The sequence below is a fragment of the Onychostoma macrolepis genome, chromosome 02, assembly GCF_012432095.1.
Source record: "Onychostoma macrolepis isolate SWU-2019 chromosome 02, ASM1243209v1, whole genome shotgun sequence".
Lineage (NCBI taxonomy): Eukaryota > Metazoa > Chordata > Actinopteri > Cypriniformes > Cyprinidae > Onychostoma > Onychostoma macrolepis.
This window is the reverse complement of record NC_081156.1, coordinates 26649617-26675653: the sequence shown is the minus strand read 5'-3', so window position 1 is coordinate 26675653 and position 26037 is coordinate 26649617. Positions and strand designations below refer to the sequence as shown.

General features: G+C 35.4%; 3 protein-coding genes across 7 annotated transcripts in view; 1 reads left to right on the top strand and 2 right to left on the bottom strand.

The window, feature by feature from the left end:
- Positions 1 to 1120: 1120 nt before the first annotated feature.
- Positions 1121 to 3842, top strand: ebi3 (Epstein-Barr virus induced 3). The gene is made up of 6 exons (XM_058754730.1): positions 1121 to 1337; positions 1480 to 1683; positions 1808 to 1925; positions 2518 to 2696; positions 2989 to 3146; positions 3318 to 3842. The coding sequence occupies exons 1-6, from the start codon at positions 1250 to 1252 to the stop codon at positions 3462 to 3464; spliced, it is 894 nt and encodes a 297-aa protein (XP_058610713.1). The 5' UTR covers positions 1121 to 1249; the 3' UTR covers positions 3465 to 3842.
- A 954-nt stretch (positions 3843 to 4796) lies between these two features.
- On the bottom strand, positions 4797 to 8990 carry odf3l2a (outer dense fiber of sperm tails 3-like 2a). Its single transcript, XM_058750737.1, has 4 exons — positions 8696 to 8990; positions 7085 to 7195; positions 6159 to 6269; positions 4797 to 5284 (listed from the first exon to the last, which is right to left on the bottom strand). The coding sequence occupies exons 1-4, from the start codon at positions 8964 to 8966 to the stop codon at positions 4797 to 4799; spliced, it is 981 nt and encodes a 326-aa protein (XP_058606720.1). The 5' UTR covers positions 8967 to 8990.
- A 2123-nt stretch (positions 8991 to 11113) lies between these two features.
- crlf1a (cytokine receptor-like factor 1a) overlaps positions 11114 to 26037 on the bottom strand; it is a 24279-nt gene continuing 9355 nt past the window's right edge. For 4 of the 5 annotated variants that reach the window (XM_058750701.1, XM_058750695.1, XM_058750716.1 and 1 more), the window contains 8 exons: positions 25387 to 25886; positions 21512 to 21790; positions 19808 to 19937; positions 19083 to 19252; positions 16984 to 17141; positions 15512 to 15680; positions 13393 to 13574; positions 11114 to 12250 (listed from right to left, as the gene is read on the bottom strand). In XM_058750701.1, the coding sequence (XP_058606684.1) occupies positions 12227 to 12250; positions 13393 to 13574; positions 15512 to 15680; positions 16984 to 17141; positions 19083 to 19252; positions 19808 to 19937; positions 21512 to 21790; positions 25387 to 25654 (1380 nt within the window). In that variant the 5' untranslated portion in view covers positions 25655 to 25886 and the 3' untranslated portion in view covers positions 11114 to 12226. Of the gene's footprint in view, positions 12251 to 13388; positions 13575 to 15511; positions 15681 to 16983; positions 17142 to 19082; positions 19253 to 19807; positions 19938 to 21511; positions 21791 to 25386; positions 25887 to 26037 lie in introns of all 5 variants that reach the window. The other variant, XM_058750725.1, reaches the window with a different exon arrangement.

Sequence of the window (26037 nt, the reverse complement as noted above, 5' to 3'; positions counted from 1 at the left end):
CAGTTTAAATTATAATTGATGGGCTAGATAAAATATTTTAGGAATTATAAGGCACTATATAACACACTTTGCTAGGATGCACCTTGAGGTATGAATCCAGTGATTGGACGGCTGGGTGCTGTTGTCACTGAGACACTTGGGTGAATAAACTCTGTACTGATTTTATCTGTTTTATTAACCACAAGTGCGTCCTGGTTCTGTTTTGCAAACATAAAACTAATGGTGTGTTGACGCATTAATTGTTTGCAGTATCTACAGTTTGAGGAAACTGTGATTTTAATATCAGTGGTTATTTGTATGCACTGACCCAGTAGTAGGTAGTAGTATATTAAACATTATTTTAAAGGAATACTTCACCCAAAACTTAACATTTGCTCAAAACGTGTTTGTTTCTAAAAAACAAATTCAGCATCAAGACATTTTTTTAACTTTAAACCGGTGCTTCCCCTATCAATAATACTGCTTTCTCCAGTGAAAAAGTCTCAATCAGGAGAGAAATATGAACAGTTCAAGCACCGTTATCAAGTGAAAACAGTTCTAAGTAAATGTTTGTGGATTCAGATGTGAGAAGACAACAGGGAATGGATGTTTTCACTGGAAGAGGCGTTATCCTGGATGTGCATTACTTTGTGGATTATTGTCACATTTTTATCAGCTGATTGGATAGCTCATTCTGTCGGCACCCATTCACTGGTGAGAAAGCGCTGTAATGCTAAATTTCTTCAAAACTGTTCCGATAAAGAAACAAACTCACCTGTGAGTAAATTTTAAGTACATTTTCGTTTTTTGGCAAGCCATTCCTTTAATATCAATTCATCGTGTATACTGTAATACAGGGGGTTATTGAACTCATGCTTTTTGGCCTAATTTAGTTTTTTAATCTACTCATTTTTTGTTGAGATCTATATTATTCTTGAAATAATTTGAATTTGCACATGATTTAAAACTAATTTGTTAAATGCTAAAAGTGTTTTAGTTGCATTTTCCATATTTATCATCTTGTTTGTCCTAATGTGTCAATGACCCTTATACACGTATACATGCATTTTGAAATTTCATGTATTTATTTTCACACTGGTGCCCAACAGTAGCCTGCCTTCTTTTGCAAATAGATTTACCAACTAATGATTAACAAAATTCCACAGCAGAACAGCTTAAACCTCTAAATCTGTGTGACTACACACATACTTAGTTTTTTCTTTTATAACAACACCAACTTTACGTTCTTGTCACCATAAAACACCAAAAAATGTGCTTGATATATATTTTTGGAGCACTAGCCATTACAAGTGGAGTTTTTAGCCAAGACACAACAACCTTACTGCCAGAGACTCAAGGTAAGCTTTATTTGTTCAGAAAACTGACTCTTACTCTCTCATGCACAGACACCTCTACACACACATAAACTCCTACATACACACACACATCGTGTTGGATCTGTCCAAGCCTGTCTCTTTTCTTCCTCACCTCCTTCAATAGACCTGTTTGTAGCAGTGGGTTCATCTGTGAAGATACCATGCTCTGACGGAGAAGAAAAAGGGGTGGAATGGAGATTCAACAGTTCAGTGCTTGTCTCAAGCCCTGTTCTCTCCATACAGAACAGCAGTTTGAAGGACCAAGGCATCTACACCTGCCACCAACCGAATGGAGATCTGATACAAACAGTATCTCTACACCTGGGATGTAGGTTTATGCATATTTTCCTTTATTGCTGTACATGTCAGTCTGGTAAAATGTCTCACTATTTTCCTATGAGACAAAGAGCTTTAACTGAAATTTCTTCCTGTGTAATGTTTGCTCTATTCAGATCCCCCTTCTCCTCCGGATGTGTATTGTTGGTCTCCAAGTTACCCTAAAAGGGCAATATGCTCTTGGACACTGACTCCAGACCCAATACTTCCAACACATTATATTGCTACATACAGGTATCTTACACTCTTAAAAATATAGGTTCTTTAATGGCATTAAAGATTCCACGAAGAACCTTTTGTAACCTTTATTTTTAAGATTATACAGCATATTAAATGCTTTGTTAAAACAAGTGCTACATATTGTATAATAGTTTGATGCTTTAAAAAGTATGTGAAAGCGCCATTAAATATCAGTAAATAGTCTTGTGCTCTATATTCCAAGTCTTCTGAAGAATCTGCGATAGCTTCTGATTCATGAGTGAATCAGAAGACTGGTTTTGTGACCCAAATTGATTCACTGAAAAGATCCAATTCAAAAGAATGATTTGTTCATGAATCAGACATAGTTTTTAATAAATGGGTTTGGATTATAATGAGCATTGTGAGTAAATAATGACAGAATTCTTGAATTAAGTGTTCCTTTAAAAGTGATGATAGAGATTATGTATTTAAATATTTATTTATTTTGAATGTTGAGCTGTACTTTAAATTGTACACCTGTTGTAAATGGCTCTAATTGTATAAGTCACCTTATTTTTGATGATTTTAAAAATAAAAGTATAATTGTTGAGAATATTTGCTAAAGTTCTTCTCAATTTGAATTTAGGAGCTTTTCAGACCCGCAGTCAAGTGCCCGTCAATGCCAGAAATGGGGAGAACAAGATAGGCAATGTGTGGTAGAGGAACTGGAGATCTTTGCAAGTGAACCAACTCTCATCAACATCACAGCTATTAATGCTCTGGGTAGCACAACACGCATATGGCCAATTATTTTTGAGCAGATAGGTGAGATTTTCCTCTTCATTTCATTCATTCCACTGGTTTGTTTTTATTTTTATTTTTGAAAATGTTATGTTATAATAAAACCTAATCATATGAATATGAAAAATTCTGACTTTCTAAATAGAAATAAGTATTTACCTCTAAAAATATCAGTTTAAGCTTTGGCTGGTCTATGTCAGAAAATCTTACTGCCGTGTGATGAAACTTTTAAAGGTTTTATCAATGTTTACATCTTGATGCATATGCCATGAGCTCATATTGAGTGTTTCAATTCTTGTCCTTGGTTGGTCTGTAGTGAAACCTGATCCTCCGGTGAATGTGAGCATGATGGTAATGCCAGGCAGGAAGCTGTCTGTGCAGTGGGGTCCACCACCCACTTGGCCGGATCCTGTCAACTTTCTCCTTAAATACACAGTGAAATTCCACTGGGGCAAACCTGAGACGGCTAGAACAGTGAGTTTCCTGTGTAAACCATGTTCAACAGTGTTAAAAGCAACTACATTCCTAGCTGTAAAGTACTGAAACAAAAGGCACCAAACAGAACGCAGTATTTGAAAAGTCACCTCATGCTACAGGAAGGACATGTGGTGGTCATTTAATACTTTAACGTTCTTTGTTTTCTAGCTGGGCCCTTATGAGTCTAATAAAATGGTTTTGAGTGGTCTGGTGGCAGGAAGGACTTACTACATCCAAATATCGGCAAAGGACTTTCTGGATGATGGACAGAGCAGTGATTGGAGTGAACCAATAAGTGCCATACCTATCAACTGATGTAGTGAATCATTGCATTACACTACATTAACCAAATATTTTAGAATTATTATTAGTTCTTATTATATCACTTAAGGATAACTTTGTTTATAAAGGCAATGACAACCAATATACAAGCTCAATGTACAGAATCTTGTTAATTCAAAAAATAATAAACAACCAGCATGGCTCCACTTGCATGTAATCACAAAGCCTGTAAGCATGTTAAAAATGTTCTTATCTAATCTTTACTATAACTGATTTTAACTGATTTGTGAAACAATAATAATATTTAAAAAAATCAAATTTTCAAGCAGCACAAACATAATAATAATAATAATAATCTAACAAAGTAACAAAGCTGTACAGAAATGTTTAATAAAAATATTTTAAAAGAGGTATACTGGTGTTTCTTATTATATATATATTTTTTTGTATTTATACTCTATTATAGTATTTAATGAATTGAATTTGCTTTAATTTTCATTTTAATTTTAGTTTAGGGTTTTAGTAAGTTTATGTACTTGTCATTTTGTATTAGTCTTTGTTTTTTAAAATATTTTTAATAGCTTTAGTTTATTTTTATTTCAGTTTTGGCTAATTTAGTATTTAAACTTAATTCAGTTAAGGTATTAAGTTCAGTTAGAAATTCAACATTTCTAATTTTTGTTTATGTTAAGATTCTTCATCTATTATTTCTATTTTTATTTCTATTTGTATTCATATGAATTGTTATAGTTTTAGTTTTATTAGTTTTTATTTTTTGTAATATTTCTATTCAGCTTAAATGTATTTTTAAGTTTTGTAATTTTAGTAATTCAACTTAAACGTTGTATTTGTATTTATTTAAAAATACAAATATAATGTTTTTAAATAATGTATTTATTTATATTAATTGCAATATATTTTAAGTTAGTTGCCAAGGCAACATTTCTAAATTTAATTTAAGTTTGTTAAGGCTAAGGGTTTTCATTTATATTTCATTTAAATTTCTGATATTTATATTAATTTCTTTCAGCTTTATTTAGATTAACAAAAAGAAAAAAAAAACTTTTGTTTTGATTTTTGTTAACAATAACAATGATTATAAACCCATTCAGAAAGGTATTAAAGAAAAAAATTACACAAAAATTAAAGTTTAAACTTTTTATTTTATGGGTGAACTATACCTTTAAAAAATAACTGATGTAAATGAAAGTGAAAAATGTTCAACATCTCTTTACACAAAACCAGATGTCAGGTAATGAAGATTGTGACGCTTCCTCAAACTTTATTTTTCCCTTAACATAATTAGTTTTTGAAATACATCCAAATCCTTTTTATAGGTACCCACAAAGCAGTGCATGAAACCCTTCAGTCTAATACGTCAACAATCAGTGGTGTTACAAACTCCGAGTGACGAACACCCATGGAGATAGACGGTGCACGAGGCAGGTGTGCCGTCACCTTTTCTGGGCTGTGCGTGCCTGGGCCAGGCTTCCGAGTGGCATCGTTGGGAATATTACAACGGCTTTGCAAGGAGAAAGAAGGCTGTCTGTTCAGGTAAACGCTCGGGTCCGTGCTGTTGTATCGGCCGGGTCCTGGGGTCATGGACAGGTCCTCCGATGGGCCGCCTGCTTTCCTGCGAGCTGACATGGTGAAGCTAGCGCTGGTGGGTTTGTGGGGAACGTGAGAGCCGAAGAGGTTGGGTAAGGTGTAGCGGTTGGGGGCCGGTACAGGGTCCACATTGCGGTAGCGTGTGCGGAAGGCCATGGTGTAAGATGGAGGTCTGTGGTGAAGGTTCAAAGGTGGAGCTTTCTCAGGACTGTAGGCTCCGGGTCCAGGAGTCTGGAATGTATCAGCTGATCAAAAACAGAGAATCAGCAACTTCTTCATATGATTATGCATCCCCTCTTAAAAGTTGAAGTGAGTATGACATAAAATTATGTCTATTTACTTTCTGAATACACATTACCATTCGTACTGTGCATGATTCATCCAAAAAGTGCATGTGCATGTTATTCCAAAAAGAAAAACTAAACTGTTTTTTCAGATGACATTACCAATTTCTCTCAGTGAACCCTTACATTCTGGCAATGCCTATTTTCATTATATATATACAACCAATCCCAGATGGATAAAATTTAAGCCCAACCCAATTTTTTTTTATAGATTGAGACAGTGCCCACTTTTTTTTAGCAACCTCAACATTACAAACATATTTGAATATCTGCCAAAAAGACAAAGGTACAAGTCTGTGTACTTAACGGCTTTACCGAGGGAAAGAACTACAATCCCATGATGCAGCATAGCGAAACATAGCGCACTGACGTTTTTTTGGTGCAACTTGCTTGTTTCAAGTTTCTTTGAGGAATCATGGGAAATGCAGCTTCTTACCAAGGAATCAGCTGTTAAACATGATTTAAAAAAAAAAAAAGTTGAAATAATGCAGGCTGATGGCTTCAACAAAAGCATATAATATAAATTAACAACCTTGTAGCCCATAGTAGGTATGACTTTAAAAAATATCTTTAAAAATCAATTCCCCTATGGAGAAAAATGAATGGGATTTTTACTTACGGAACCTGAAAGTTGACTATCCTGCTTTATTCATGAATATGTAACATTACAGAAGTAAAATTTGTTGCATATGCCATTGCATGTTGACTTCATACACATCAGATCTGTGTAATAAAAAAGGTGAAAACTCTAGAATCAGATCAGATGAAAACCCACCTGTCTTCTTTTTGCCCAGTATGGAGTACGATGGGGTACCGTCTCTGCCAAAGCGTGTCATTTTGGCATCTACATGATATTGTGGTCCTGGACTGGAATCCACAGACACCACTATTCAAAAGCAACATTATGAGAAAACACACAAGAATTTATTGAATTGCATTTGGCAGACACTTGTATGCAAAGCAACATCACTCTCAGAAAAACAAAAAACAAAACAAAAAAAAATGGTAGAAAAGCTGTAACAGGGATGGTAATAGGGACCATTTAGGTACTAATTTCAGGTAATAATATATCATTTAAGGTATTAATCTTTAAAGTATTAATATGCACCCTTTGGGGGTAATTAAGATACAAAAGAGTATCTTTTTGAAAGGGTACAGTCTCAGTGTCAGGTTTTGTATCATTTTTTTCTGAGAGTGTTTAATATTTCCATGCATTCCCTGCAGTTGAATCTCCAACCATGCGGTCACTATCATGCTCTACTGTTTGAGCTTGAGAAATGCTATTTTAAGTTAATTCAAATCAAACATATGGATTAAAATCAAGCATGTGGATTTTATTAGCTTAATATGCCAGTGAAATAACATTAATCATTATACTGCATTCTATTGTTTGTGATATAAACTCCAGATGTGCAAGGATTTTTGTATGAATACTTTGATCAGACTGGGTGTTCTCAGTTCCTTCCATGAGGAAGCAGGCGTTACGTGTCACTAATTAGGCATGCAAGTATTTGTGTGTGTTAATCCACCTAATATTTCAGTACTGCATAATAGACACTAATTAATCTATGAAATGATCATTCCAGTTGAGTGCCATGTTGATATATATATCCATGAACATGCGTGTTAAAAGCATTCTCAGATAATCAAACCAAGCATTAGTTGAGTGGATCATGTTTGATTTCATGTGGTGTCACTCACTGTTGCTGCTCATGCGGCTGTGGAAGGAATAGGCCGGGCTGCTGGGTTTGGTGTAGTCGTGGTTGATGTAACCGATAGTGGGCGGAAGAGCATAACGCCCCGGCCCGGGCCCTGCGGGCATAAACAAAAACACAGAGTGCGGAGCCTGTTAGCATTTATTACTGAAATTGTGTTGGGTAATTAATGGAAAATTATTTGTGAATAGAATATTGGTTAACATTATTGGGTTAAAAAAAAAAAAATGCTGTACTATAGTTGTATTTATAAGTAGAATTATTATCATTAACTAAAACTAGAACTATTGAAAGCACTTTTTATCAATTGAAATAAAGCTATAAAATATAAATATAAATATAAAAAATGTAAATAAAAATTAAAACTGAAAAGTAATTATACACACACACACACGCGCGTGCACACTCACACTAGAATAAGAAAGTAATAATAATAATACAAAATGAAAGTATTATACTGTAATTATGGTTATTACCATTAACTAAAACATTCTGTTAATTAATATAAAATATAAAAAATACATAAAAAACTTAAACTAAACAAAAATTTGAAAAGTTGCCTTTGCAACTGAAATGACTGGCAACTAACTGAAGAATAACATTAAATTAATTAATTAATCCTAAATACTACTATTTAAAAAATAATTATAACAATGACAAAACGTAACAAAATGACTAAAAATGAAGGTAGGATTTATAGGGTATAGTAGGGTTATTATCATTAACTAAAACTAGAACTATTAAAAAATGTTTGTTCACTCAAATACAGCTTAAATAAAATAAAATATTAATATGAGATAAAAATCTTTAAGCAAAAATTAGAAATGTTGCCTTTCAAGTTGAAGTTGAAGCATAAAAAAGCTAAAACTGAAATGCAAATACATTAATAAAATAGATTAAATTGTAATGAAATAAAAATTACAAAAGCACATAACAAAATGACTAAAAATTAAACTAAAATGAAAACCAAAAATAGAATAAACAAAAATATATAAATAAATGAAAATTCTAAATATTAATAAAACTATAATAGTACATAAATGATACTAAAATAAGAAGGGATTGTAATTGATAACAGATGCTTAGGCTGATTAGTTTTCTTAGTCAATATAAGGTATACATCTGCTGCTAACTATGTTCTTCAGAGTCATTTCCTTTTTTTATTAAATCTAAAATAAAACTATGGAATGTGATTCACATGAGACATAAAAGGTCACACATGCTGTGCACATTTCGAAAATCCAGGAGAGCCTTGGCTGTAAACTTTCATTTGAAATCGTATGAATTTTGCTACATAGTTAAATGTCATACAATCTTTTCAAAGCTTTGGCCAAAACAAGAAAAGAACAGACAAAAGACGTTCTATTCTCAGAATGATACAAGCAGGTGTTGCGATAAAAGACCTAACTGACAGTTTCTTTCATCAAACTGCCAATCTAGTCTCAAGAGCCAAATAGGAGCATGCAGTGTGTGTTTGAACTACTTACAGAGCCCTGTGCTAAAATAAATCGTCAGATCTCCTCACTCTGCTGAATAATTCTTTCGACACAATCATTTGCACAAATGAATCCACTGAAATGAGCGGTCACAAACTCACCTCTTTCCCTGCCAGCGATGATGGGGCGCCGCCTCACCACTTCCCCCATGCCGCGTATATTTTCTGGCGAGCTTAAAGAGCTGACAGCAAAATCAGCAGCAAGAGTGCTCAAGGAGGTCCAGGAAAGGTTGAAGTTGCAGTTTAGACACACTGGAGAGATACAACTGCGGCCTGAATTATGAATGACTCTTACAAGCGCAAGAAACCTTATCCTTGTCCAGGATACAAGAACGTCCATCTCAATACGCATTACAGATTTCCTAACATCCATCAACGACTACAAAGGACAACTACAGTTACGCCTTGGCAACTCGTCTGTAAACAGCAGTTAATGAACTAATTACATAATGCCAAATAGACAGGCGACAACTATTTGAAATGACAAATTGTTCTATTGTAGGACCACTTTATTCTTTCGAGATAACAAGATTAGGCCTATATATTAATATCTGCCTCAAAATGTAAATACTGAGAGATATTCTTTCTATCATCAGCTTGTGATATAAAAATATTTTTATCACATTCATATTTATAGAGTACCTTTTAGCTATAGAACAGACCATGAATGGCCTTTTTTAATGTTATTTATTTTATAAATTAATTTTTATTTAAAAATTAAATTTCAAAATTTACTAGGCCTGGAAATCACACTTTTGAAAGTTTCTGATATTTCTAGGAGTGCAGGAACCCTTCAGAATATGAATTGTTGAATGTATTTATGAAGTATGAATGTGGTGAAAATATTTCATATCACAAGTTAATAGAATAAAGTACAGAATATTTTCCCATTTTCCTAGTAAAATTATTATTTTTAAATAATAAATATAATAATAATAACAATAATTTATATTTATAATATATATAGTTTTTTCATTATGATCAGTTCTAAAGTGTTTAGCAAAAATCTACTCTATAAATCACTATATATATATATATATATATATATATATATATATATATATATATATATATATATATATATATATATATATATTTTTTTTTTTTTTTTTATTAAAGTGGGTGATGTTACATTGTATGATTAATATAATGTCAATCTCGCTGTTCCCATGGCCACCATCAACCAGTACTAAAACAAATGAAACTTCTGGAAAGCTGCTCTTGTTTCTGTGGCATAGTTTTACAGTAGGATGTTCCATATCAAGTTTCTCTGTAACATTAATTACTCCGATTTAACAGTCTGAAGCTACTTTAAACAAGCAATGCATTGCTTTAAAACAATCCGTTTCTCTTTGGCAGCTCAAACTGACCGAATACTGTACAAAATGTAATTAGCATGCTAAAAAAGTGTGTCTTGTGAAAGCTGAGACGTCGTCCCTGACCAGTGAGCAGACATTAAACATTAACCTGCTCTATCTCCGGACTGGGTGCCTCGTGTAGAAGCAGGTAACACTACAGATGACCTCTGGCATGCAGCCAGAGAGGACTATAAGGAGGTGCAGGTCAAGTTACTCTGGAGTTGAAAAAATGAAGCAATATGAATTTGCATCCAAACATATCCTTCAGCTGGTTTTCATAGCTGGTACATTAACTCATAATCAACATGGATACCTTAAGAGCTTTAAATAAAAGCAGGGAATGTTATTTTGCAACTTGATATTGAGTATATTATTGATCTCTGTAGCATGAAAGTGCCTGAGGACTCACTTTACAAACACTTATTCGTGAAACAATAAGCAGTACAGGGATTACAGTTACAGTAAGGGTCATTGTTACAACCCTTAGAGGAAAATAGGCCGTATTTTATTTTAAGTCACGTGTTTTGAAATCACAGGGCTAAAATATTAAGGACTTTAAACCCAGTGGCCTAAAGTGTTTTATTTTTTGCTCTTTGTGGGTGTCACTTAGGGAAAAGTGAAATACTGACCGTGGAAGAGGCCAGTGTAAGAGCACTAATTTAACCAGACAACTGCTCGTACACACATTAATCTTTTCCCCTGTAGAGGATCATGCTCTGGCAAAACACTTCTGCTTTGTGCAATTGTGTGTTTTTTTTTTGCTATATCTGTATCTGTTTGTAATTGTTTTCTTATACTGCACTTCCTAAAATGTCAGAAAATACAAACAATTGAAAAATAAGTTTAAGAAATAACTGTGAAAAAATAGCAATGGACTTGAAAATGGACTTGTTTTCAGATAATATACCTAAATGCTGTAAATTTAAAAAAATTATTAAATAAATAAAAATAATAATAATATATATATATATATATATATATACTGTATATATATTTAAAAAATCCTAATCAGAATCGTACATACAAATATATAACAACTGAAATTCTGAAGTATATTCTCTGAAAACAAGTAGATTTATCTTTCTTTAGAAATGCAAAGATATTTTTACAAGGCAAAAAAATACAGATTCAGATACTGTGTTTTTTTGTTGTTGTTTTTTTTTTGGCCAAAAAGTTCAAAAACTTTCATAGGTTTTATCTTAAAGAAGGATTTTATGAACAATATTAGGGTTTAACAATTCAGTCAATAATAATATAATCTACCTACACATAACTTAAGAGTCAAAACATAACTTTAAATTTAAATATGCGGATACAATTCAGTACAAAAATAAAAGCAGTAAAATGTCTCAATACATAAAATTATTTTCAAACAGTTCAATGCTACAAACACAGTTACAGTTTTGTAACCGCAAAACACATATAAACATGAGAAACAACGTTAGTTGGCCAAATCTTCCTCTCCATTCATTAGAAAGCTATTTTCTGAGTCCACACTGAGGTTCCAACATGTTAACTTTTTGTTGTAGTGTTGATCCGGAATATAGGTCCTCCTTTACGACTGCAGCGAGAGGCTTATTTCTATGTATTGATATGTTCAGCATTGCATTGCATTGCAACTTTTGATACGGAGACTAAAAAGTGGCAAGATGTTCTGTGAGGTATACCTGTCAGATTTTTAGGTAAACTGCTGTAGTCACTCAAACATTCATGAAAGGTACCTTTGGTAAAACTGGATGGTCTTAATATTATTCCAGTTGTCTTGAAGTTACACAAAACGCTGGCTGAAAAAAACATTCAGACGTTTTCCATTTGTCCATGAGGAACCTCTTTAACATACAGGTTGGCTAAAGTTAGCAAGATCTGAAAACGTCACGGGTCCACATATAGACCATGTGTCACGTTGGCTAAGCATGGCTCGTGCATAGTCATCAGTAAATGTGCAAATTATGACCTTTAATTAATTGCTCCCCGACACACGATCAAGAACTTGTCTCCACAGATAGTGAGTTGCGAGGATATAGTCCACGTGATCTCCGTGGCTATTATCAAAGACAGTTTGTTTTCCTGTATAATAAGGCATTTTAGAGAACTGCACAATTTAATCTGTGTCCGAGGGACCAAATGCCCGTCACCTTTTGTTGATTGAAAATCCCGTTTTGAGTCCAGCTGTACTTTACGTTTCTTGCACTGAGCCAAGCAGCAGTCTGGAAAATGTGAATTCTTCCACAGTGTGCTGTTGTTGTTAAATGTTCTGCCTGCCAGGAGCGACGTGCTATGATTTATCTCCTTGAAGAACCTGAAAGCAGACAATATTACAGTAATCAGATAAACGCCCACAGAACATGAAAGGCTTCAAATAGCCATTCAAAAACAAAAAACAATCCGAGATCACGGTTTCGGCACAGATAGTGATGGCAAAAAATTTGAGTTAAAAAGTATATTTGTGACCCTGGACCAAAAAAAACAGTCATAAGTCACATGGGTATATTTGTAGCAATAGCCAAAAATACATTGTATGGGTCAAAATGATCGAAAATCATTAGTATATTAAGTAAAGACCATGTTCCATGAAGATATTTCGTAAATTTCCTACCATAAAAATTGATCAAAACTTAATTTTTGATTAGTAGTATGCATTACAAGGAACTTAATTTGGGCAACTTTAAATGCAATTTTTTTTCAATATTTCGATTTTTTTGCACCCTCAGATTCCAGATTTTCAAATAGTTGTGTCTCAGCCAAATATTGTCCTATCCTAACAAACCATACATCAATGGAAAGCTTATTTATTCAGAAAATTGATTGATTTTGTGGTCCAGGGTCACATTTGCGGTTTAGGGATTTGGATATTCTTAGTGTAATTGCTACGGGTTTATCTCTTGTTGGTCTTGTCGTGACGTACTGGCGGATCATCCAATATGAAGTCAGATCTTTCCAGATGCTAACAAGCATTTGAGTCGTGTTTTTTCACATAAAGCACAGACCATATATTAGTATATAGTATATTCTCTCGAGTGAAGGACAATCCCAGTCATTTCCAAAACAAGATTACTGTGGAATCTGACAGAACCGAATACATATGTTGAATGATACTCGGCGTGCAGAACTTCATTACTCAAGTTTATTTAAATGTACTACGACGGTTTATGAAAAGTTACCTGAAATCATATGAATCGCCTCATGTTATTTACTTCTGTGGTTACCGAGCAAAACACAGGAAACTCAGTACAATAACACCAGAAGCACTTTAATTCAATTAACTCAGGCAACTCCAATAACTCAAGGGTTTGGATCCAGTCTCACAGTGTAATGAGAGCAAATATTCCTGGCATAACAGTTGAAGAAACTAAAGCTGAAGAAAACCAGACATCTAAATAGTGATTAATGGGGTTTGGGTTCAGAAACAAGTAGAATGTGAATAAAAAGCTCCTTACCTACCTGGTTGCGGGTTTTGTGAGATTTCTGCAGCCAGACCCGCCACTGATCATAAAGTTTGATACTCATACCGCTGCAACCGTAGGCGTGCTTGCGCACCCAGCCAAAGAACTGCTTCAAATCCCGCCGCAACGTGGAGTTCTGCTGCCCCACCTTCGAGTCACATGACCCTGTCAGCAGCCGCTCTGCGGGCGAAAGACAAAAATCAACACTTGTCCATCCAAGGAGACAAGCGCCTATCGTACACGCATCAAGCTTATCACAGATACAGGCCGCAGTTTACACAGCCAACCAAACACAAGTTGGGATAAAAATAAATCCTTTTCCATTTTAAATAAACAGCAGGTTTCTGAGCTCCAGATGTGGGCTGCTCCAGAAGAGTTAATGTGCAGAGGAGTTAATCTGTTAATCTTCAGAAACAATCCTCTGAAAAAATATATCCAACACTCCCCCGTGGCTCTCTGGCAAGCCACAGAATGAGGAGATGTATGACTAAAGTAATGCGTTGCATCTGCTAGTTGGTGTCTGCTGAACTGAGCATCGTCTTGGAAATATGTATCTGATTATAGGATGGACTGCATGACACATCCAAAATGTGAAAATATGATGAAGGACAGCGAAGGCAACATCTCAATCCGAGCATCGCTGCTACCATTTAACAAGTGTCGCTGGTTATATTTATTTATTTTCTATGTTGCTTTTGGCCTTTCTGTCATTTCTAATAATACAAACATTAAATAAGACCGGAGATAATTGGGAGAGGGATTTGTATATAATTCAAGCTGGAATCAAACTCATGTTTCCCCACATGAGGCCCGTTGCACTACAAGACTGTTAGGCCATGATTTCCATCAGTCCAAGTTTTAAATAATTATAGTTTCATAATGCATGAATGGTTCTTCCAATACAATGTAATGGCGGAAAAGCAAAATGCACTGTGTGTATTTATTTTTTTCTGAAAATATTATTTATATTATATTAACATTGATTTCACAAAGCCGAAGTGTCTAAACAGCTTAAACAGCCAAGTTAAAAATGTTGGTTAATGCTATTATAAAATTAACTGGTAACACTTCACCGTATCCCAATAGTTAAATTTAGTTAATTCATTAAAAGCTTCACCTAACAATAAGCAATCCTTCAACATTACTTCTTAAATTTAGCTAACGCAAATCTAACTGTCCATTGTTATTTCATGATAAATTATATTATCAGGTACAACTTTTGACTTTACTAATGATAAAATTAATAAATGTTTAAATTAACAGTAAGATTAAAAATGCTTTAGAAGTAGTTATCTAAGTAGTTAACTAAGGTTTTAATAATAATTATCAAAATAACCATTACTTTCACCATGTACAATAGTTACAATAGTAGCTATAGGGTTTTTTGTGGTTGCCAAGCATGCAAAAAAAAAAAAAAAACATTTGGGTCACACTTTATATTAGGTGGCCTTAACTACTATGTACTTACATCAAAAAATAAGTACAATGTACTTATTGTGGTTATATTGTATTGCAAAACACTATTGCTGCTATTGAGGTGGGATACGGGTAAGGTTAGGGACACGTTTGGTGGTATGGGTAGGTTTAAGGGTGGGTTTAGGTGTAAGGGATGGGTCAACAGTGTAATTATAAATGTAATAACAGAAATTAATTACAGATGTAATTACATATAGGTATTTTTAAAAATATAAGTACAATGTAAAAATATGTATGTACACAATAAGTGCATTGTACCAAATGATTAATTTAAATGTAAGTACATAGTAGTTAAGGCCACCTAATATAAAGTGGGACCAAACATTTTAACAGAATGTGTGATCATATATGTGCATTTACATTTATCTGCATTTTACAATGGCTTTGAACATGGATCTGGTTTTATACCAATCAACAAAAAGCAAATTTGGGATGTGTTATTTTTAGAGTTAAAAATTCAGAAATAGTATTCTTTAAGTGTAAACTAAAGTTATGAAACCTTAACAAAGCGATATCATTGTACTTTGATATTTACCATTGTACTTAAAAAAACCCATGGTATTAGCATAGTAAACTTCCAAAGAATAGTTTCCGCTATGTACCTTCTTTTGCAAGGATCTCTTAAATGATATGTCTCTTACCACTGTGTGGTGTTGAGGCTGCAGTTGGGTGACTCCAGTCACTCCAAATGCCTGCTTTCCTAGATCCCAGAATCCCAACCGGATTACAGCGCACCTGCACGAAATACACCGTGCCTGGCCGCAACCCTGCGAGCCTGCAGGAAGTCTGGTTCCCAACATCATCCACCACCTGCAGAGAAAGACACCCAAAACAGTCTGTTACATCAAACACCTACAGCGGCCACATACCACACACACACTGTTACCCTACCGGGCATATTTAATGTTCTCTATAAGAAGAAAAAAAAAGCCATTCACTTTCAAAATCCTTAAGCAAGTTCACACAAGCTCATCTACAAAGAAGAAGAACAAAGAAATTTCCCCCTTTTGTGCTCCTAGGGGATATACAACATATATCAGAGACAAAGACAGGAGGTAAATAACAGGGACACACACATAAATAATTGGCCTGCCTTCTGGCTCTACATATACACGACGAGCACCAACACTACCCTGAGAGAAAATCTGTTATCTATTGCTTAATACAGATTGAGTAATTGCACGGGCGCAGACAGCATCAACGACAGGGCCATGCCAGCCTCGGCGCTTCCTCCTTCCTGTGCATTAAAGCAGAGGTATATGGGATTCGAATGCAGGAATGTTGAAACGGCCTGGGCCCCCTGTAATTATTTACAATCCCGGTACCCCTGATTCAGTCCCTTTCCAGTCCACAGTCCATTTCCAGACTCACATTTCAAAAACTACAAACACGGTTAATATGCATGGCTCCGTAATCCGAGGACCATCATTACTATTGGAACGTGATGAGTGGCAGAATGTTAACATCGTCAGGTTGCTGTGTAACAGGCATGCTGGGTAATTATTTCCCTTCGCACAGGCTACGTAAGCAATCTCTGGGGTTGAGAATGGCCCGGGTGATAATACAGCTCTCTAAACGCGTTTTGAAAACAATAGATCGTCTTCTGTGATGTGCTTTTGATGGTCACTGTCATATTTTGACTTCGTTAACCATGTAGGACTGTGCATCTGACAGCACAATGATGGGTAAGCGGGGGGAAAAAATTATGTAACCCAACTCTGCCCAGCTTCAGAAGGAAACCTGCCAACTGATTGGATCCATATGAGCGAAATGGGGACAGCGAAAGCTTAAGTTTATTTGAAGCCCTAAAGTTTAGCCGGACTCTTCCGTGGCCAGAGGACTGGAAACCATGTGCTGTTCTGCTACAGCTGGAAATGACGTTTCGGACAAGTAATACAAACACCCCAAATTCTACTGAAACATGGCTGTTATCTTTTGAAACGCTCTAATTAATCATCGCGCCACTCTGCAAATGCTTTAAATTCGGGAAACTGACACTAACTCGCATACATACGTAGTTTGCATTACAAAAACAAGTAGGTGTGGAAGTGGGAAGATGGTAATAGTAATCAGGATAATGGCGTGTGCTCACTGATCGAGAGCGCTACCGTACCTTCCAGTCGCTGCTTTCTTCCAGTCTGTATCTGATCTGGTATTTGGCCTGAAAGAGGAAGTCTTTTAGTGCAGGCGGTGTCCCCCAGCGCACAGTCAGCTGGTCCTCCAGGTCGCCCACTCGGCTCACGGTCACATCAGTCGGTGGGTCTGTCGTCACTGAGAGGAAACGACACAAACAACATGTGATAAGGTTGGAGACGCTGCAACAAAAGACCTCATTGTAACTTATTCTTGAAATCTTGAACTGGAATTTAAATCGGAATGACATGGAAAAGGAGTTTACTGAGCTGCAATTCGACACGGGGTTCTCAAAAATGAAGTTTTCTTCCACCCTGATCCACAAGTGTTAATTTATTAAATATTAAGAAATATCTATCATCTACTCATCAATCCATTCATCCATTACTGAAAACCTTTTTAATTTGGATTCAGTTTCATTACTTCTTTACATTCAAATTCTGCATCTTACTATTTGAACCAATTTATTTCATACAGCTCTAAAATTCATTTCAAGCCCTGAACCTTGAACTGGAGTTTGAAGTGGAATAACTGGGAAAGGTATTTATTGATCTGCAATTCAAACGAAGAAATTTAGATTTTTCCACCCTGTTCCACAAATGTTAATTTATTAATTATGAAATATTCTGACATATTTCTGTAACACTTAACTTTAAGCCTTTATGTATAATGTAGTTTTAATGCATTAATTATGCCTTGTAATGTACATTATAATGCATAGTACAATCTCATGAATAATTCTATCTAATAAAATTCTGCATCTTGTTAATGAATTCTAGCTCTGTATGAAAAAAAAATGGTTCAAATAATGTCAAGTCAGTCTCCACAAATAAGTACAGAAAACACAGAATATAATTACTGATTATTTTAATATATAGTTCTGATCTCATGGATTTCTAGTTCACTCGCTACAAATTAGTGATGCCATTAACCTTGCAAATTTTGTCTTGTGATTACTTCAACACAAAAAAATAGGGTATTGTCTCAAGTTTGTTATTACGAAAAAAAACCTGTGTGGCTTACTTACTCCGGTAAGTTTAATAAAACTAGCCAATCACATGCTTTTGCCATTTTTTGTGTGCAATATACACCAGCTGATCGGTGAACGAACTTTGTGCGGTCTGCAAGCCGAGACTAGAGACTTTTGATCTTGTGATTCAACTGAGATGAAATATATGCTGCTTCCCAATATTCTAGCTGACTAACTGTTCTGTATTTTTCCGCTTCGCTTGCATTTTGTTCAGGTTGCTATAAAATGATATAGCTCTGATAGTGCTTCAAATTCCAAGTAATTGTAGTCTGCTTGGATCTCAAAGCTGTTGTTTAATTAACTGGCAACATAGATGAGCATTGTCTCTGTTGCTAAGGAGGTGGAGGCTCTAGGTGTGGTGTCTGTGTCATAACTATGGCATGTTTCGAGGAGCACCCACCTTCCTCTTATGCTTTTTCCATTCAAAATCACCCTGCCTCCCCCTTCAGGTGCAGTTACACTGATTTACACTCACAGGATGTAAGAGTTTATAACCTTTCTCGTCTCCTTTTTGAGGATGGGGGACTTTGGTTTGTGTTCAGGCTATTTTAATTTAATTTCAAATACTTTCTAATGTCTTGCCAAGACAAAATGCCCCCCGACTTAAGTCCTAACAACACTAATTCCATTTTTATGAAGATGTTTGTTGTTTAAAATGTCTGTTTGAAGAGATTATGGGCAAGCTTGGCCTGCACTCAAAGCACATAAGATCTTAAGGATTCAACAAAACAGACTTCACCCTATTCCAGTCACATGGCTAAACAGTAGCCCCAGGCAGGTCACGGTACTGGGATTAGCGGAAAACTTCATAAAAATTCCACTCGTCTGTAAAGGAGGGGGCTGCAAAGCTTTGCAGGTATGTGTGAGGAGGTGGGTAGATACTGTGTGAGGCAAAGGGATACTGATGACGCTGCGAAGGACCGCTGCAATTCGTCACACCTCCACCCAGTTTTTACAAGGAGTGGCACTCTCACGTTGCACATGGTCCTCCGTGAGGAGAACACCTGGGGCTTGTCCCTAAAAAGGAGTCAAAGGTCAAGCACACTCACCCACGTCTAAGATATCCAAGTAGATGACGTCGGATGTTGCGGTTCCGAGTTGGTTGGAGGCCTCCACCCATATCTCGTAGGGCGTGAAGAGGGCGAGGTCACGGGGGATGTAGCATGTATATGGTTCTCCCGTGCTATAGTCCTCACACTCCTTTTCTCGTCCGTACCACCTACAGGTGTGCGAACAAGGTTTATTTTCTGATGCATACTGATAACTGGACACAATACGTTTGTAGTGATACGCCTGCATGTTCCCTATATGGAGGCTTTTAAATTATGAGGCAATGGATAAGCTATATAGTCTCAAATGTGGGAATGATTCCTTAATTAAGGCTTATTGCTCCTGGTTTTGGAATGGGAATGGAATTTGCATTCCATCTGCTCACTGGGCATGAAAGCCGATTATTAATTAAAAAAATATAGAAATAAATATAGAAATAACAAATAAAATGTCAAAGACAATACTGAAACACACAAAAAATGATTAGACTAATTTTAAGGAATTAGAAGTAAATGATTTTATAGGACTTTCCCCGTGAAAAAAAAGGGACTGGTATCTGCCCATCAGGAGGGATTAGCACAGATGGTTGGTTTGAGACGTCCTTAAACATCCTTCCATTGTCCTCCAGTGAATGGGCATGTAAGAACATGACATATACAAACAAGATAAGGCGTGAATTTGGGAAGAGGCACTGACATTTGTGTGAATGACCTGTGGCACTGACCTGAGCTTATATTTGAGTGTGTATTTTGTCTTGATGAAGGTTTCCCCCTGGCCCCCAGGGGCCCATCTACAGGTGAGGTCTTTAGTGTTCCTGGACCAGCAGGTAAGATTCACGGGTTTCTCAGGAGGCACTAAAAAAAACAGACAAGGACAATGAGTTTTCACTTAGTTGTCAAAGTGAGTTAGTGCAAAGTGACTCATGCCTCTTATAACACCTCATTACATGTACATGCTGTAAATGCTGAGTTAGTACAGAAAATCTGTCAAAAATATTTGCTTGGTTTGAAGTCAACATGAAACAATGTATGAATTACAAAAATAAAAATGAATTTATTAAACTGAAAATATATATTTGAATTATATATTTTATATTATATATTTTTTAAATTGTATATATATATATATATAAAAAAAAAATATGAGAGAGAGAGATGCATTAAACTAAAATTATATATTCTATATATTATATTATAACTCATAAGTAATTCTATAAATAATAGTAATAATAATAATAATAATAATTATAATGCTAATAATAATAATAAATAATACAAAAATATAAGCAAGAATACATTAAACTGATTCAAAATGACAGAAACTATTTCACCACTGTTTTTTTTTTACATTCAAATTCATTTTTTCAAATAATATAACATGTTTCTTGAGAACCAAATCAGCATTTTGAAATGAATTATTTTGGAATGATCATGTGATATGAATACATTTTAAAATACGTAAAAAAATATATATTTTTTTAAATTGTAACAATATTTCACAATATTACTGTTTATACTGTATTTTTGAGCAAAATAAATAAACAAAAGTAATTTCAAAACAAAAGAAACATTAATTTTTGATAAAAGATTATGAATGCTACCATTTTTGGAATAATGTATACAGACGAATCATTCACAATAAGACAAGGACCGTGTATTAAGAAAGTAAATAGGGTCAATTTTGACTGTGTGTTGACTTTAAATATTTTCAATAATAGATGAGTGTCTTCAGCTGTCATCCTCATTTAAGTTCAGGAATGGGGCCAAGATTCCATTCAGCTGAGAACAAAAGACACTGCGTCTAAGTGTAAGACTGTGATTATATGAACCAAACCTTACAGAGGAGACCTCAGAGACATAGAGAGCTTGAGTCAACACAGCACTTTACACACACACACACACACACACTTATCGTAACCACGACTCTCCATTTCTGGCTTTCAATCTTTTTTCCAAATGACCAGACAGACACTCGCTTCCTTGACTTTGTCTCGCTCTTGTGTGTGTGTGTGTCTGTGTTTGTAATTTTCCATACTGCCACCATCCCATGTAACTTGACAAATGCGGTACATTTGTTCTGTCATACGCGTCAGTCGAGGAAAGCGCCTATAATGGACCACACAGGTGCTAAAAGCATAACAGTGGAACAGATAGCTATCTTAAGGGGCTTAAACAACCCTCGAGTTCATTGGCGGACAGGCAGAAAACATTAAATATTGCAACAACTGTGGCTCAGTGGCAGGGGGTCAAATCATAAAGACTGTCTAATACTTCCACGTCTGACCCATATTCCCCAAGGCTCCAGGCTTACCCACAAAATCCATTTAATTGTATTTAAGTTGGACTGCGTGCATATTCGCCAATTAAACACACTCGGTAGTTGTACAGGAGCCTAGAGTAAATATGAACAATATGGTAGACGGACTCACTGCCAACATAGATGCAGGAGCCGGCCAGCACATGACCCCCGCTGTTATGGCACACGAGGTTGTCTCCGGAGCGCTGGCGGGACCCAGAGAGCCGCGGGAGGGTGATGCTGAGCACGGTGGGGCTCAGAATGCTGTAGGTGCTGCTGGGAAGACGCTTTCCGTTCAGCGTCCAGTAGAGCGAGCCTGCGTGAATGCCGTGGTCTGGATTCACTGAGCATGTGGCTGTCAGGCTGGAGCCGATGGGAAGGGCCGGGTCTTGAGGGTAGATTGTAGCCACCTCTGAGGGAGGGTGAGATATGGCAGGTTAGAGCTGGAAAGAGGCAGCACGGTTATTACGGGCTGTCTGGTTATGGGTGAGCTCACATTACGTGACGCTAAAGGAGGAGACAGACCGACCTCATGACTAACACATCAAAAAAGTTGATAGTGACAGTCTAAATCAGAGCAATGTGGGATATGCAAGATGATCACAAAAGGAGATAATATCCATTTATTATGAAAGGGAACACGTACAGTCAGATGGTCCGTCTGACTGTACATTATCCCCCTTATTAGACGGCTACACTAAATTACTAAATAAATAAATGCACATAAAATAAATTTATGAATATTAAATAAATGTATGCCCAAGAAATAATGGTTTGAGATTATTTTGGGAGAAAATATTGCTCGCAAGGGTCAGCATTTAAACACACCTATTGTTTAGTGTTCATTAAAAAAATTATTTGACCACAGAATGCACATAAAGTAAATAAATGAACATTTAATATTATGCAAATGAAACATTGGTTTGAGATTATTTTGTTATGTGAGGGAAAGATATAAAACTAGCACAGTGTAAAAAAATATTGTTTACCAGGATCAGCGTTTAAATACACACGTTTTAGTGTTCATTAAAAATTATTTGACCACAGAATGCAAATAAAATAAATAAATTAACATTAAATAAATGTATGCACATAAAATATTAGTTTGAGGTTAATTTGTTATGTGAGAAAAAAAGATATAAAACTAGCACAGTATAAAAAAAAAAATTGTTTACAGGGTCAGTGTTTAAATACACACATTTTAGTGTTAATTACAAATTACTTGACCACAGAATGCAAACAAAATAAATAAATGAACATCATTTGCAAAAACAGATAACTGTTTTTAACAATTTTCAAAAATTGTGTTTTTTCATTGTGCATTCCACTTAATCTCAATCAAACTGCAGTTGTTGTTTTTTTAATTAGGTGAAATAATAGCTAAAATATACAGCTAACTAACACAATAAAACACTAAAAACATGACAACATAATAAAAACACGATTTAAAAAAAAAAAAAAAAGTTATCTGTTTTTGCAAATTAACTCTTCATATATCTATGCACATAAAATATTAGTTTGAGGTTATTTTGTTAGGTGAGAAAACAAGATGTAAAACTAGCACAGTGCAAAAAATATTGTTTACTGTGTCAGCATTTACTTACACATGGTTTAGCATTCATTAAAAATTATTTCACTATAAAATGCACATAAACTAAATAAATGGACATTAAAATAAATATATGCAAATGAAATACTGGTTTTAGTTTGTTTTATTAATGTGTGAACAAATATATGAAACTAGCAAAGTCTAAACAATTTTGTTTGTCAGGTTCAAACTTTAAATATACATATGGTTTAGTGTTCCAGTTATGTCATTTCTTTGAGTGTTTCTTAAATTTGACATCTAACAATCCCAGATAATTAATATAGCAGGTACTCACATACAATTATAATTTTGTAAACCCTTTTGGAGTTCATTATCACCCTTGTAATGTGATAACGTGGAATCCCTGAAAAAATGTGTCAGTGCAGCACAATTGAGTAATAGAGGTGATGAAGGAACTGCTGTGTGATTACATGTAATTACATCAAGATGGATAGACAGACTAACCTTAAAGAGAGATTACATATTCAACACGCACTCAGACCGAGCAGAAAGGGTGAAATTTCTCTCCGTAACAAAAGGGAATGATACAAATCAGTCATTTTATCTTACAGCATTAATGAAACAGAATCACGAGACGGATTTGTATTACTTTTTAACAGTTTTTACAAGGTGCTCTTTTGATTTAAGTGGATTAAAAAAAAAAACTCGAAAACATTTCACTTCAAACCATTTAATGACAGGAGCAATTACAAGTATTTACCGCAGGTGTCTGAATAGGAAATGAGCAGTAAGATATTTGGTTTCAGATCAGAAGGTCTCATGAGGTAAGCCTGTAGTCCTGTCATCACTAATACAATGCCGAGAGAAACTCAGTAAAGCCTGGACGCACATCTTACCGCTGAGACGGTGAACAGCGGGACCCCCCTTTGGACATTCCTGGCCGTGTTGTTAAACCGCAATGATCTTTTAAAGGGTTACTTCTGTCTACACATTTTTTTTTCTCCTTTTAACTCTGTTTATATTTTACCTAGGCCCAGAAAAAGCCAGCCTGACACTTTTGCATTTAATGTTAACTAGAGGAGAGGGAAGTGTAGTCTGTCAATGGCTGTATTGCACTTCACTTTCTTAATCCTCTGCCTGGCACTGAGGGTGTGAATGAGGCAATACTTAATTAGATGTAATTAGTCTCAATCTTCCCCTCCACCAACACCTGCGAATGTCACGTAAGGGGAAAGTGCTAAACGCGTGCATTGTAAATGTATTTCCCAATAGCTATTAATAATTTAGCCCTTTGTTATTTACAACGCAATTATGCCCTTTGATCCTGTAACATTGTTCTCTGCAATTCATTAAAAGTAAATTAAACTTTCACAAACACCTATATTTCACCAACGCTATGAACAGAATCCATCGTCTCTGTAATAAGTGTTGATTTGAGGTGAACTTTTTCATTCAGTCACATGAGCGTTACAAAAATAAGCATAAGAAGCATGATGTCAGGGTTTTGTTGTGGTTCATAAGGCTGAACCCTCCACGTGTTAAATGAATTATGCTCTGACCTTTTTAAATGTTAACCTCTAGCAGACTTTTTCAATATAGTGCAATATGTTGTGCCGATACAGATATCATCAGTTGTTCAATTTGTTAAACCAGGCAATTTACAACAACAGCATGTAAATAAAACACTGAATGCTGTTTTCTTAAAACTTTGCATACAGGTCAATGGGGTCCTGATCTATTCAATTTATTAAAAATACATTACAAATGCAAAGCAAAAAAAAAAACCCTTCTATGATGAACACGTTTTCAACTTTTGAGCTAAAAATGAACTCAGTTAAAATGAGATCATTTTAACATTTTGGGGGGCTTAATCTAAGTGTCATTTTCTGGAGACTGTAAAAAAGAAAAGAAAAGTGATCTTACAATGTTGGGAAAACTTGTCCACCAGATTAAGGTCCAGGGTAACCAACATCTAAATAGCCAATTTTGTTTTAATGTGACATAAAATAATCAATTGTATCACAGAGAAGATCTATCTAAACCATCATGCCTGTGTCAAGATTATTAAGTTTTTAAAATATATTATTTTTGCTTATAAAAACGGATGTTTTGTTTAGATAAAAAGGAAAACCATTGTTTTGCTGAAAAAAATAAAAATAAAACAATGAATCCAATAAATATTACATTACAAAAACCCTGGCACGTTTTTGACCTATACATAAAAATATTGTTTTGCAGATGCTGGATACTTAAAACTTCACTTAGAGGATTTTGTTTTATTATCGCTGTAAATAACTTCATTAACACTGTATTGGAGTTTTAACTTTTTATCTATTCTGTTTACTAATTTTAATTCAATTCTGAACGCGTCAAATTCCGAAACAAACCCCATTCGATGAAGAAGGTACGTAAGAACACATGTAACACACACATATAGAGAGAGCTATAAATGTACTCACGGGTTGAAGACGACAACACGCCGGCAGCACAGTGGAACAAAAACAATAAGCAGATCATCTTACGAAATAAGTTCGCTGTCTTTCTTTTAGTTTGTATTTGGACTATGCAGGAATATTTGATCCACGCATGCCACACCGTGTCCAGCTCCAGTGCACCCGAGGAGTTGATCCCAGCGTCAGTTCCTGAGCTGCTGGCGTCTCGCAGATGTTCCAGAAGACTGAACTTTAAAGAATATCCGCCAAATGTTCTGTTAATGCGACGGTGCATTCGTCCTCTTCATTTACTTTTGGCATCGTTTACCGTGCTGAGGCTCTCCACTGCTAGGAAACATCCAAGTTTATACTTTGCAAGCTCCTCCCATGTCTTCCCACACAGTTCCAAGTCATTTTTGCCTCTTTCGTTTTATTCCTCCCTTCCTTCTGTCTGTGCCCTCCTCTTGTCTCGAGCAGGTCTTGTATCTAGAGCAGTGTAGTAGGCTATCTCTTTCCTTGCAAAAGACCTGTGGGCCAGAAGAATCTCTTAATGAGAAATCTTGCCTTCAACCTTCTTATGGATAATCACTCTGTGACAGTTGACTAGAAGAAGTAACAATTTAACTCTCCTTCTGCACACCTTGTCCCTGACATACTGTCAGAACAGAACTGAATAAA